At 42.5% G+C, this 14704-nt stretch overlaps 1 protein-coding gene across 5 annotated transcripts in view; it reads left to right on the top strand.

Moving 5' to 3' along the window:
* Positions 1 to 10554: 10554 nt before the first annotated feature.
* DCLK2 (doublecortin like kinase 2) overlaps positions 10555 to 14704 on the top strand; it is a 79810-nt gene continuing 75660 nt past the window's right edge. For 4 of the 5 annotated variants that reach the window (XR_005601813.1, XR_005601812.1, XM_039551363.1 and 1 more), the window contains exon 1: positions 10577 to 10991. Coding sequence is in view for 3 of the 5 variants with exons in the window: in XM_039551363.1 (XP_039407297.1) it covers positions 10577 to 10991 (415 nt within the window). In the remaining 2 variants the exon portion in view is untranslated. Of the gene's footprint in view, positions 10992 to 14704 lie in introns of all 5 variants that reach the window. The other variant, XM_010412159.3, reaches the window with a different exon arrangement.

The raw sequence follows: 14704 nt of genomic DNA, 5'->3' as shown, positions 1-14704 counted from the left end.
TTCTAAAAGGAATCTTTCAGGCAAAAGTGCGGGGTTGTTTGTTTGTTCTGTTTTACTGGGGGCGGGGGGGTGTTGTTTGTTGGGTTTTTTTCCTAATAGACAAAGAACTGTAGTCCAGAAAATATTATTTAAATTTCCCTTTTCATCACTGTTAAATGTCATAGGTAGAAAACATATTCCTTAACTTAAGAAAAGAGATGAAAAACGGAGAAAAAACTAAGCTGCATGATAGGATACAAACACAATTAGCTAAAAAAAACCTGATGCATTTGGAAATTATGTTCTTTTCACATTTACTCCTTTCTTATAATAATATCAAAATTTTCCTTCTACAAATATTAACATGCAAAGATATAAAACTCTTATTTCTAAAATAAAGAAGCAAAAATTCTCCACATCCTCGAATTACCCACAAGATGGCAGAATAATCTGACCAAACCCTCTATCGGTACAGCCAGTCTTCCCCTGACTACAAACACAGCCCTCAGACGATGTTTTTTCCTCATATGCAGACAAAACCATCACTATTCAGCAAATAGCTGAGCAGTATTTAACCCATGTATCTTTTACAAAGATAGATGTTGCAAAGTTGGTGCCAACTTTTTTCTCCACATTTAAAAATCTTCCAGAGGGGAGGAAGGATAAAATAAAAGCAATATCAAACCAAGTAAAAAAGAAAAAAAATCAAGATTATCACCATTTATCTGCTACGGTTTTCACATAACAAATACTTCACAAACCAAATATGAATCCTCCCTCTATTCTCCCTTTTTAATCCACAGCATTTCCATGTAATAGATGTTCCCAGGCCAAAGAATACTGGCCTATGATTTCAGAGGTCACTAAGTCTCAGAGAATTACCTGCTCTCCAGTAAATGAGCAGCAGGGTGGCGAAAGTTCCTCCATGTGCACAGCAAAGTTGTTTTGTTGCCATTCAAAACAAAAGTGTCAGTGGGACACAAAACTGTCCAATTAAAATAGAACTAAAATTTTAAAAATCAAACTAGAAATATTTCCACAGTATGATAACAGCAGACTCTCATGACTAATTTGCCAGGAGAGGATCAGACAACAGAACAGATGGAATATCTGCTGAAATATGTAGCTTTGCACATCAATCAAGTCTATACCATCCCAGCTGGTGTAAACCCCGCTCATATTGGACCACAAGCCTGTCTATTAATGGCTGAAACACTGAAATAGGACAGTTACTGCACTTGCATTTGGACTTTGAATGAACTATAGTCTTAAATGCTTTTTTACCCCTGCATGTCTTGCTATATTTGAATGCTTCTTACATAAGAATAGAACTGCAAACTAGCACAATTTAAACTACTTTGGCATATGTCCTCGTTAAGCAGTTTATTAGCCTAATTCCCTGTTATCTGCTAACTACTCGTTTCCAGGTGTTACAGTTTGCTGTTCTATAAAGTAGGACACACACAGACACTGTATGTGTGTGTGTAGATATAAAATATAGATAAATAAAATTTTGGTTTTTTTATAAAGACCTGTAATCACATTTCCTAAGAGGTCTCTACAAGAAAAGAGTAGAAGTTCCTAGAAGGATTTTTTCCATAGATTTTTCTCACCATAAGAATTCACCACTGGCTCCTTCACAATAACCTAGATGTAGTGACTTACATCACTGAGGGAAAAAGACATAGAACATAGAATGGTTTTTGTTTTCCCTGTACTTCAGTCATTTAGGTTTTTGTCTGTACGTGGCAGGAGAACAATACAGGAGTGACTAAAGAACTTTCTAATTCTGGAAAAAAATCAAAATAAAACCCCAAATATTTAATGGTAAGGAAAAAGCCCTTCCCAGGACACTTCATTTCAACTCTTGTGTTTGTCAGTACTATTAATGTTCCTGTTCTGCAAATGCATGGGTCAGGCTTTTCAGCTGATGAATTACCTTTTGCAGGCACACCCCTTCCAGACAAATTCTTGGGATTGTTACCTCTCTGAGTTTAGCACTAAGTCCTTTCAGTGTACTTGCAGCACTTAATCCATTGTCATTATGGAAAGAAACAAGGAAGAGCTAAAACTGAGTACTGTGGGAATGGTTTGCTTCTCCTTACTGCTGCAGAACCAAAGGGGTTTATTGCATTTAAAATCTCCCATCTCTGAGATTTGAGGAAGTTCATAATGAAAACACCTTAAATTCTCCAAGAAGGCTTCATTTCCAATTAAACCCTAGCATCTAACTTTCCTTCAAGGGAATAAAAAGTTTCAAAATTATTACTTTTGTCAAATTCAGGCTCAGCAAATACTTTGAGAACTCTGGAACAGCCCAAGGTTACTTTGTGCCTATAGCCATAGCTGTTCTTTTGTCAGCAGTCAGCTTCTGCGCCCCTTCATCTGTGCCCCCCCCTCCTGTGCCTCTCAGCTAGAAGTATAAATAAGAATTTTTCCTAATTGAGTCACAACTGACCTTGAAATTATTTTGCTTAAGGTTCTGCCTTCTCAAGAATAAGAGTTGGCTGCACTTGACAATCTCTGTGCAAATGCTTTAATTCTGTATTATTTCCAGCTCTTTACAAAGCAGCACAGACTACTACCCTGTCTGGAAGAAACATGACTGGTTTTGCAGCAAATTGTTCACTTTCTGTCACATGACTGGTTTTGCAGAAAATTGTTCCGTTTAAATCCCACACATGCGACCAGGACCTAAGACACTCACCAGATTTCCTCCACTTACCTCTCATGGTTTCCTTATTTATTGACAAATCAGATTCTTTTCTTTTTTCCAGACCGGTAAGGATCAGTGATCCTAAAGGAAACATTAAAATAAGAAGTCATAAGGCAGCAATAGTCTCAATCTAAGTCATCTGGAGAAAATTAACGTGATATTCACAACATTACCCCCAAAAATTAAGCCCCAAAGCAGCACTTCATTATTTTATTAAGACCAAAAGTTCAATCTGGCAAATTTCCCACACGACTTCGACCACGCTGGCTGTAGTAGTTGAGAGACATCATCCTGCTCCTAATGCAAATGGTTTTGCTGGCAGCAAGAAGTCAAATGTATAGATTTCTTGTCAGAAATACAAGGAGTAATAAAACATGCCAACTAAAGTATGAGTGATAGAGAAAGAACAGGAGAAGATTAAGGATTTTCACAAAACTGCATCTGATTTCCTCTCAAAAACTAAAGCAATGCTCTCATCAAATGAAAGCCAAGTGGCTGCTTTCTCTTTCCTGTACAGGAGCTGACCTTATTGACTGAACTTCATTTTGTACTGTGCTGATGAACAGACAGAAAAATTTTGCTGAAGTTAACTAAAACCTTTTCTGGTAATTAGGAACAAAACAGCAGCATGCCGTTCTCCAGTAAATCTGACAACACACACGCAAATATTCACACCATAATTACTAAAGAAGTCACACAAGCCTGCAAGGCCAGGATTGGGTTTGATCTCTCACCTCCAGAACAACATTTATCTTTAGATGCAAGAATTCTCTAAAGCACTGAGCTGAAATCGCGCTCTAGTGATGTGCACGGAGCATATATTAGCACAAAAAGAGTGAAAACATTCTAAGGGGCTACAACTCAGTCTCTCTCAGTAGCTGGCTAGGTGACAGACAGATCTTTAAATAATGCTATAAAATTCTCATCAGCAATTTCTACAACCCTTTCTGATCATCTCCATCTCTGTATTTGTACAGAGGAGGCTTTGATGCTTTATAAAGTCTATCACTGGGAATATCACCATGGCCCAGGACTTCCACAGCCAAGCAGAAACAAGGGTAAGGCTAATATAAAGGCTTTGAAAGCAAGATATGCATCCACAGACATCACCATGTTCACCCTAAACATATCAACAGACCAGCAGTAATAGCTTGCTTACTTTTAAATAAATAAAATTTGATTATTCTTTAAAAGAATCGAAGTTACATCCAGCAATTGCTTATTCTGAAGGTCTCCCTGCACCATTTTTTAATTAAATATTGCACCTGATTGGTCTTCAGATGAAGAAGAAAGGCTATATTTACTGTTCTTGCAGCTTAGACAAAACTTCTGATCAACAGTTTATTACCCCCTTTCTTTTCTTCTGTTTCCCAGCGATGAGTTTATACTCCACCTTGGAGTAGGAACTAATCTTTATATACATATATATATATATATGACTTTACACCTTTACTTCTACATGTCATTCCACTTCTCCTGTCTTCAAGGTATTTCTGTAAAGCATCACTGTTCTATACTGCATTAATTATGACTTTCAAAATCCTCAAGGGAGTTACAAGGTCCAGACAGAAAGTAAACCTAAGGAGTAAAATTCCTATATTCTTCTAGGTATTGAAATTCACAGATCCAGTGTAAAGTCAGGAGGCCTTTTTTACACCTAATGTTTTTCTTCGAGGCAGTTCCTCATTCTGCCTCTACCTCCCACAAGCAACCATCACCTATTTTACTGTCTGTATCACAAGGCTTCTAAATCTCCTGCTTTTCTCTTGCTAATACGCCACTCTGATCTTAACTTTGATTAACATAATTAACTGCTTAAGTAATTTTTCTTAGAGCAAAATTGCTTTTAAATGGTGCTAATACATTGCTGATTTTTGGATGTGAAAGAGGTTTGTGGGCTTGAAAGCCTGTCTTTTTGCTGACAGCTGTGCTAACTGCTTTGATGTAAAATGGCACCTCAACTTTTCTTGCGTCTTGGTCATATTATCAAAAGATGTCATTTGTACACTGTCCTCCTGTTTTACGAAAAGTCATTCCTTGGATGAAAAGGGCCCTGAAGCCAGTGAAGTCAACTGTGACACAGAAGAAAGCAAGGGGCAAAATTATTATTCATTTCATTCTCTGCAGTTGTTCTATTGCCTGCTGATGCTCTTGGTATATAGCTACACTGTACTATGGGTTTGCTCTCAAAGCAACCTAAATATGCTATCTTAACTTCCTGCTCTATGACATTTTTGGAGATGAGGCTTATTATTCTACCCAGAACATTTCCCGGATTCAGATTTCAAATATCAGATTCAAATAAGGGCAGCAGTCCCAGGTGGGTGAGAAAAAACCATACGGGAATAGGAGTGTAGATGAGAGAATTGTATGTAGTTGGCTTTGCTTCAGTAACCATCATGTTGTAAAACTACATTTTTTAGAAATCCCTTTAGCAATTCATTTGTTTCAGAATAGGTACTGTTTCATTGTTGTTTTCATCTCTAGTTTATATCAGGTTTGGGGCATCAGTTTACTTCAGATACCTTTGCTGAAGTAGCTGTCTCAGAAAGCCCATTAATTTTTCATTTTTAATTATATTGGTAATTCTCTATAACAAATACCTGTTGGCAGTGATCTTTGAAAGATTTATTGGAATCTTCTCCTCATAAGTTATTTAACATCTGAAATAACATAATGCTTCAGTGGTTTTTTTAAGATCCTACATTTTTCCTATTTTTAACACTGGATGACTAATCATACTTTTAAGTAAGGTTTTGATACATTTGAGTCTTCCTTGGTACAGCAAATTGAAATAGAACATAATGTGAGGATCTTTCCTTCCCTCCATTTCTGTGTTTCAGGTTCAACATTGGTTTTATACAGCTTTCATTCATATGGTTTTTTATTACTTTCAGAACTCTTAAATAGATGTTCAGAAGTACTCTTTAAAGACAAATTTAAGGACGAAGGTATCCTTCGAGAAGTGTAAAAAGTCATTTAGCAAGTAACTGAATTCTGCATGGCATTTTCATCTAATCTATCAAAACAGGTGAATCATTCTGAAGCCTTCTGAAGACACACACAGACTTATCACAGATGCTGGACTCAGACATTTCCCTATGATACATTAAGTTGTAGAGAGATAATTCAATATTCAACAACCTTCAGACTCACATTCCCATTCATCAAGAAGTGTTAATGTAAGAATAACAGCTTCATAATAAGATTATGAAATCATAGAATTATTTAAATTGGAAAAGACCCTTAAGATCATCCTGTCCAACTGCTAACCCAGCACTGCCCAGTCCATCACTAAACCATGTCCCCAAGCGCCACATCTGCACACCTTTTAAATACCTCCAGGGATGGTGATTGCACCATTTCCCTGGGCAGCCTCTTCAAAAGATTTACTACCCTTTCAGCGAATAACTTTTTCCTAATATCCAATCTAAACCTTCCTGGTGCAACTTGAGGCCATTTCCTGTTGTCCTATCCATGGTTACTTGAGAGGAGGGACTGACCTTCACTTGGCTAAAACCGAGAGGTCTCCTCTGAGCCTCCTTTTCTCCAGGCTAAACACCCCCAGCTCTTTCAGCTGCTCCTCACAGGACTTGTGCTCCCTCAGACCCTTCCCAGCTCCATGGCCCTTCTCTGGACACGCTCCAGCACCTCAATGTCTTTCTTGTAGTGAGGGGCCCAGAACTGGACACAGGATTTGGGGTGTGGACTCACCAGTGCTGAGTACAGAGGGATGATCCCTGCCCTGGTCCTGCGGGCCACACTATTGCTGATCCAGGCCAGGATGCCATTGGCCTTCTTGGCCACCTGGGCACAGCTGGGTCGCTAAGGACTGAGGATCTTTCTTATTGCACCTATGCTGATATATTTCTCTGCTACTTGATGAAGTTGGTTAAGCTTTTGGTTTCCCATTTTATGCGTTTATGAAGTAGGGCACAGAATCTCACAGGGATGCTGAGAGATTTTATTGTATGAATATTTTAAAAACATTTTAACATTCTTGGGTTGAAAAAAAAATCATTGCAAATAATAATTTAATTGCTTAAATACACAAATTTGGTATCCTTCATGCTATAACCAAACATTTTCTTTGAATTATTCAAATAATATTTTCCAGATAATAAACTCCAAGTTTATGGTGGTTTTTTTCTTTCTTTAGCAACATTATGTATTATTATTTTCAAGGTGGAATCAATGAGCTAAATGTAAAGCTCAGATACATAATTTTTTTCTAAAACCACCCACTGGAAACTCTGATTCTGAACTGAATCTCACCTCTCAATCCCATTAAATGTTCTAAGTGTCTTGAATGTCACTGATTACAAACAGGAAGGTAAAGAGTTCAAGTAACAGAAGAAGAAAAGACATTCCATGGTAAAGTTTTTTTGGTTTCCTTTTAGGAATTTCTCACAGGGCTTGCTTGTTTTAAAACAACCAAACAAGCAACCAACTGAGCAACAAAACCACACAGGAGCTCTTCTAGATGCAGTGAGAGATTTGAACCAAGAATTCATTATGCCTACCACAATAAAAGAGAAAGAAAAAAAGCAAAGCAAAGTCAGGTGAGTGAACTGATTAATTAGGTGGACATGAAAACTGGAAGCTCTTTTCTTTTCAAACAGGAAATGTATATTTATAGAATAAGAATATCACAAGAATGAATAATAATCACATTTTAATGGTGTCTGGAGATTTAGGTTAATAAGCAAGGTATAATTTATACCTGTAACCTTGCTTGCTGTTAAGTGAACTGCTAATTTGTCAACCCTATTTTGGAAGAAGACAATGGGAATGCATAGCTCAGTTCCCTACAGGACTGCATATTAATCACATTAATTTTCTAAAGTGTAACAACAAATGTCCTTCAGCTGCATATGGGGTTGTTTTGGCATTATAGTCCTCATCTTGGAACGTCTTTCAAAACATCTGTTTGACAACAGATAACTCTGTAGGGGAAACAAGGTGGCAAGGAAAAGGCAAAGCATAAACACCAATGGATGCACTGTGAACCCTTCTCAACAGGGGCTTAAGGAGCTTATTAAAAATACACACAACATCTGAGGAGAAGCAAAAAAAAAAAGAGAGCACAAGTTGAAGGACTATGTTTGAGGTTCCTTAGCAGTTACACATGCAGATCTAATCCCAGCCTCTCTGTAAATAGCCTCTTAGTACAGAAGTAGTTTTACAGACCAGAAGTCAGTTTCATGTTTATATGCTCTACAAAACACAGTTGCTCTACAGGCTTCAAAAAATCTCTGTAGCAGGTATTCCCTTTGAGGAGGAGAGAGAATTCCCTTTTAGCTTTACTTTACCAGAAGTTGTATAAAATTCCTTTCCCTCCATCCCTTCTCTAGCTAGAAAGTTCAGAAGTCAGAGCAAGCCCTGCACATGACCTATGCTACCACCCAGCCACAAAACTTCAAACTGGCAAAATGATAACGCTGGCACTGGATTCTCCAACCTATATTCAGTCACAGACACAGCCAATACATTAAATTCATATATATATTTACATACTAGTCTGCATGAGCCCTCTACACACAGCTGAGCACTGTACTGTGGCAATATTTAACAGCTCGGAGAGACAAAAGGTGTGTATGAGGCAGGGGGATTAAATTTCCCATGGCTTTTGTGACCTGCTTCTGAGTAAACTCAAAAAGGTTAGTCCAAATAACCTTCAGCTGAGGTTTGAACTAAGAAATGTGACTTGTTCTGCATAGGCCAGACACACCCATGCAGAGTGGTACCATTTGGAAAAAATACAGCTTTGCAGCTGAGACCCATCCACTTTGGAGCAAAGTTACACACGTGAGTTTGAATTTCATCTGTGTAACTTTGCCTGTAATCAGAACTAGAAACTACATATCAAAGACAGTCTAAAAAGTTAATCCATGCGGTTTTGTTGCTTTTAGGTCCTGGTTTCTAGGCAAGACCTGCGTGTCTAATCTTAGCAAGTGTATTTGCCCTGACTGTAACAAAATTCCCTCTCATTCAGTTCCCTTTGTTGATTTTACCACCAGAGGAGATAATACAGCTCCATAGTTTATCACTTCTTTTTGCCTGTGGAGGTTTTCAGGCATCACAGAAGTTGGCACTTCAATAAAGAGTGAGTTTCACTGACGTTTTCCATGTATCATCTTTAGAATACTGTAGCTAGATGTTTAATCTACTTTGTAAGACACCCAGTAATAATGGTGAGAAAGTGCTCAATTTTATTGGCATTTCAAAACATGAAAAGAGAAAAATAATAAATCCATCAAAAGTGTGGCAAAGGATATTGGACAGAAGAGCACAGAGTGGTCATCTGTAACAACGTAACACAACTGGCACTTCCCAATGCAAGAGACCTAAAAAAAGGGAAAACATGTACATAATTGTAAAAGCTTGTACATTTTTTTACATTCTCATCACACCAAGAAAAGAAAATTCGTCCTGTAATGGTTGAAAGTAAGTTGGCAGAAAGTTGAAATTGCATCCATTTCAGTGCATTTTTTGGCCATTTCTATGAAAAGTGAATTTGATTTGAGCAACCTCAGGAGCACTGAGAAGATCCCTGGGGAAGCCATGGAACGTGAGCTGCAGCATATTTAGGAGGTTTAGGCTGTGTGAATGGGGTTATTTGAGTCCCCAGAGAGAGATGGTGGCAAATACAAAAGGAAAATCATAGAATCACAGAATGATTTGGATTGGAAGGGACCTCAAAGACAATCTAGTTCCAACCCCCCTGCCTTTCACCGGAGCAGGTTGCTCAAAGCCCCGTTCAACCTGGCCTAGAATACTTCCAGGGATGGGGCACCAGCAGCTTCTCTGGGCAACCTGTGCCACACCACCCTCACAGGGAAGAATTTCGTCCCAGTATCCAATCTACGCCTACTCTCAGTTTGAATCCATCACCCCATGTCCTATCACTACGTGCCCTTTAAAGCAGTTCTTCCAACAAACGACAGGGATGCTTACTCTTCTGCCCCAGGGGATGTATTTTAGGCTGAGGGCCGTACATTTTTAGCGTTTTAACGCTGTGACTGAGCCCACGTAACGCCCGGAGAGGGCTGGCGGGCAGCCTGAAGGACGCAGGGCCCTTGGACGGCCGCAAGAAGGGCAGCGCTACCCCTACGGGAAAACTGCTCCTCCAAACTGCCTTTTCCTAGAAGAACCCCTTTCCCTTCCCGCTCCCCGCCCGGGGCCGCCGCTCCCACCCTTCCCACGGCCGCTCCCACCCCCGCGCCGGACGCGATCCGAGCTGGCACCGCCCCCGCGCCCGCCCGGCCCGGCAGCAGCCCCGCCCGCTCCCGCCCCGCTGCGCTCCACGGCCGGGGCCGCCAGCGCCGCTCCCGCCGGATCCGCTGAGGCTGCTTCCCTGCCGAGCCGGGGGCAGCGGCGCCTGGCCCGCCGGGGAGCCGGGAGGCTGCGCCGCTCCCCGCGCCGAGTGGCGGTGCTGGTGCCTCCGGTGCGGGAGCAGACCGGAGCTGGCGGAATAGGCGCTCCGGCCCCGCCGCCGCTGCCCAGCGGAGCCAGAAGGGAAGAGGCTGAGCAGGGCACCCGCGCATTGTGCGAGCCCGCATGGGCACAGCGCGGGGGCGCGGCCGCGGGGCTCCTCCGAGCCTCTCGCTCGGCCCCCGGCATCGTCCGTAGTCGGGGGGAGCCGCGCTCGGGCATGGGGGATGCTTTTGTGCGCGGCCGCGGGCGCAGCAGCGGGTAGCGGCGGCTCCGGCGGGGCCGGGGCTGCGCTGGCGGGCCAGGTCGGGCTCCGCGCTCAGCCGCAGCCCTCCCGGCGAGAGCTGCCGGGCGCGATGCTCCATTAGGCGGCCCGAGCCCTTGCGAGCGCGGCGGGCAGGCGTAGCAGCCCGTAGCGGAGCTGGGAGGGCGGGCAGGGGGCTCCCCATGGCGAGCAGCCGGAGCATCGAGCTGGAGCACTTCGAGGAGCGGGACAAGCGGCAGCAGCGCTCCGGGCCGCGGCGCGGAGGCTCCGGGTCCGGCGGCGGAGCGGGGCCGCGGGGCAATGGGCTGGTGCCCAGCCCGGCGCACAGCGCCCACTGCAGCCTCTACCGCACCCGCACCCTGCAGGCGCTCAGCTCCGAGAAGAAGGCGCGCAAAGCCCGCTTCTACCGCAACGGGGACAGGTACTTCAAGGGCTTGGTGTACGCCATCTCCCCCGACCGCTTCCGTTCCTTCGACGCCCTCCTGGTGGAGCTCACCCGGTCTCTGTCGGACAACGTGAACCTGCCCCAGGGGGTCCGCACCATCTACACCATCGATGGCAGCAAGAAGCTCACCAGCCTGGACGAGCTGGTGGAAGGTGAGGGGGGGATGTCAAAGTCCGGCTGGAGGTGGTCATGGGACCTGGTGGGTTGCGCTGGGGTGAGCTTCCCAGTCGCTACCCGGATCAAAGCGGAGGGGTCGCCTTGCTGAAAACTGGCGGCCACAGAGCCCATGAGGGCAAGTGGCCGGGGTTGCCCGCTGCTGTGAGGGGCGGTAGGGCCTCGTTTCCCCAGTGGGGACCATCCACTTCTCCCGTCACCCCGTCTGCGGCCGTCTGCATGCGCTGGGCTTGATTCCAATGGTAGTTAAGCAGCAGGTGCTCTTTTCATCTGCAAGAACTGTAAAGTTCTTGGTTACCTTCCCTTCCTAAGAGAGGGAAATGCTGTAATTAAGTTCTCGAAGTATCATTGTGGCCTCACAGTGGCTTCACCCTTCAGAGAGGAAGCCCGTGTGCTGTGAAAAAAGGGTATCTATGTCCTACCACTTATTAAAACTAATAGGTGTAAAGTCTTGATTTTAGCTGTGATCAGAGTCCATGTTAAAAGAGGGACTTAGCTACCTTGTCTGACTTTCTAAAGCATGTTATAGAATCAGATGTATTTCAGAGTTGTTCCTAAGTAGCTTTTCATGATGGGACTTAGCTGTTAAGGTTATGTAGACCTTGCAAATCTGAACAGAGCAGCACTTGACTGTCTCAAAATGGGGCCAGAAGTACTGTTTTGTGAATGAAACGTATCCCTGTTGTTTGTGGGGAGTGATAATTATCGGAATGAGCAGCAGAAGCAGAATTCCCCATTCTTTTCATGTGATTTCTTAAAATACAGTTTAAGCTCATCATTGCCTGCTTTCCAAGTGCACAGGTTGTGTTGTGCACACTGCGAGGTTTGTAATGAATTTGCACTTGATGGTTGTCCTCAGGTATTTAATACATCAGCCACTGCAGTCTTCAACCCTGTGGCTCTGTGTGCCAGGTGTAGCTGGTTTGCATTAATGAAGAAAGATTTGTAGGCCTTCCAATGCCTCCTGCTTCCTCAGCTTTTAGCTGCCGATCCTTTGGTTTGGAAGCTTTCCTTTTCAAAGCAGTGCTGAATCGCATCTGGAGAATTTGATGAGAAAGGGAACCTGAAGATGTTTATCTAATCCACCAGTAAGGGTACTGGGAGTTAGGGACCAGTTGCTCCACAACATGGAAGAGAAAAGGGAGGGGTACAGCATTTGCTGTGCCAGGTGGGTCTCCCTCAAAAAAGGTATGCATGGAAGGGCACCTTCCTGATAGTAACGTAGTGCTGAGGACTTACGTGATCTACTGTAAGGCTGTTCTACAGTGAAAACAGAGGAGATATAAAATCGTTGTGGAGTGAAATGCTGACCCTGTGGTGATAAATGATGTAAAAAAACTTCTTCATTATTTGGTGGTTAATTTAGAGACACCTTAAAAAAATACGGTATGCTGAAGCGGTGACAGAAGGGAAAGGAGGTGAAAGTAGCAATAACGTGGGGTGACTTTCGAAATGTTGCAGCAGGAATGATACTAAGCTTTTATGACTTAAAACAAAGACAGAATTACCTGCTGAACAGCAGTTTATACTCTTACAACTATAAATTTATAACTGAAAGCAAAATTTACTCTTTGTCTCTTCAATACTCATTGAAAGCGTAACCTTTGTTGTGGCTCTTCACTGGAGGAATAAAGCAAAATAAATGTCACAATCGAAATGCCACTTCCGTGCTTCCTCAATTAAATGAAAGGGGGGAAAAAAGAGTTCCAATTATGTAGTTGTCTATCCATGACCAATACAACTCTCAGGAATCTTAAGAAAATCCTATAGCATCATAATTGGATTAGTATGTTCTCCAGTTAGCATGCTAAAAACTTCGCCAGTGTAAGACTAATCACCACACAGAGAAAAGAAAGTATATATAGGAAGGAAAGGACAGCAAACAAGTAGTGAGTCTATCATTCCTTGAAATTATTTCAGTTTTTTGCCAGCTGCTTTGTTCTTGAGGTGCTGGAAGAAATTTGGTTTGGGTTCATTGTCTTTATTTCTTGTGGTTACAGCACAGCAAGCTTGCATTTCTGCTCTCGAGTAAATAGACCAACATAGGTGTTGACCTAAAGCTTGAACTGCAGAAGCACCAGAAGTAGTTTTGCATGGCGTTTTGCTGTATTGGTTTTTCATATTTTCAGAAAAGAAAATAAAACTAAAGAGCTGTAGTGCACGCCAGCCACAGGCTGAGCACCAGACAGGCCATGGCTGCGTGATGCAATACCGAGCTCACTGGTCTCTTGGCATGTTCCCAGTGTTCCTGAACTGGGACATGGAGTCACAGGAGTTCAGGTTCAGTAGTGGCAGATCTCTGCAGTGAGCAGAAGGGGAGTGCTCAGCAAACCTTGCCAAACCAAGATCTGCATTAAATCTCCCTCAGCTTCAGCCTGTGCGTGTAGCTCTTGGACAGTGACGTGTCCCAGTGCAGGAAAGCTCTTTAAGGCTTATTTCCCATTTATCTGGTTAGTATCTGTCTGGGATATAAAAGCTGGCAACATCTGTATTGTTACAAGCTGAATTGAGTCACTGATAAATGGTTTTTTGAGTTTGGCTGTGTTTGGCTATCTGTTTTACTGTTTGCCATTTTAAGAGAAAAAGCGCTAATGCATAGACATACTGAGGATATCAAATACTGCTGTTATGGGTTGAGCCAGTTAAAAATTGGACCAGAGCATGTTTATTAGTCAAAAATAGAAGCTCCCTTTTAAGCATATTGCTTTTCTTAACTGGATATGGCAATCAAAAGAGCATGCTCTGCTGGACCAGCCTGAGGCAAATATAATTTATATTCTCAGCCCCTGTAGATTAGGAAACAATATGGCTCGTGAGTTTGACAGTTTTCACTGTTTTCTTAGAATGGGAGGAGGGAAGAATTTCATTGTCTGCTCCTGATCTGTTTGAGCAGGCAGATCCAGAGAGGAGGTGGGGGCTGGGATTATTATGACTTTCTTATAGTTTTCTTTCTTTCAGCTTTACTGTCAGACATAACACTACTTTTTACTTTAGAATAGGAGATTCCATGTGTAATTTTATATTTGCCATTCAATATCAAAAAGGGAATAGTAGATTAATTTTTATTTTCTCCAGAGTTAGCTATTTAAGTGTTTGTCTATTTCCTTCAGTGTCCCTTACAAATGCAGGTTTCCTAAAATATGACACCATGGTAGCAGAACTGTGCAGATCTTTAGTCCTGAGCTATGTGTTTTATGTGGATGTTGGTCATGCTCTGTCTCAGTATCCTTTGCTTTCATTGTCTTGTTAATGAAGGACATGGAGAATCCCGATTGTAAAAGTCTGCTGCAAAGTTGGGAGTTATTGTTGGATTTTGGGAGAGGAAACCAAGTGTAGACTTTATTCCTGAAACGAGAAGTTACATTGATTTTGCATCTAATGGGAATCCTTCTAGTTCCCTAGAAAAATGGCTGAGAGTCTTTGTTCTTTCAACAACAATGCTTAATTAATACAGTCCTTTATAAAATATCAGTAGTTTTGTCTGCATGGTTGTGCACACGATCAACAGGCATCTGTAGGGAAGTCACTGGGCAGGAGGTGGGAAGGGTCGGGGCAGGGCAGTCCTTGTGCATGGCCAGGACACATAGCACAGGGCAATATCTCATTTACAGAAATGAGCTTTGCCTCATTAATACAGAATAAGAGAATGTGTTTTGTCATGAGATGTTCAAATATCCAAGTTTTTTCTGCC

The sequence above is a fragment of the Corvus cornix genome, chromosome 4 (assembly GCF_000738735.6).
Source record: "Corvus cornix cornix isolate S_Up_H32 chromosome 4, ASM73873v5, whole genome shotgun sequence".
NCBI lineage: Eukaryota > Metazoa > Chordata > Aves > Passeriformes > Corvidae > Corvus > Corvus cornix.
The sequence above is the reverse complement of the archived record's forward strand: the minus strand, read 5'-3'. Positions and strand labels throughout refer to the sequence as shown.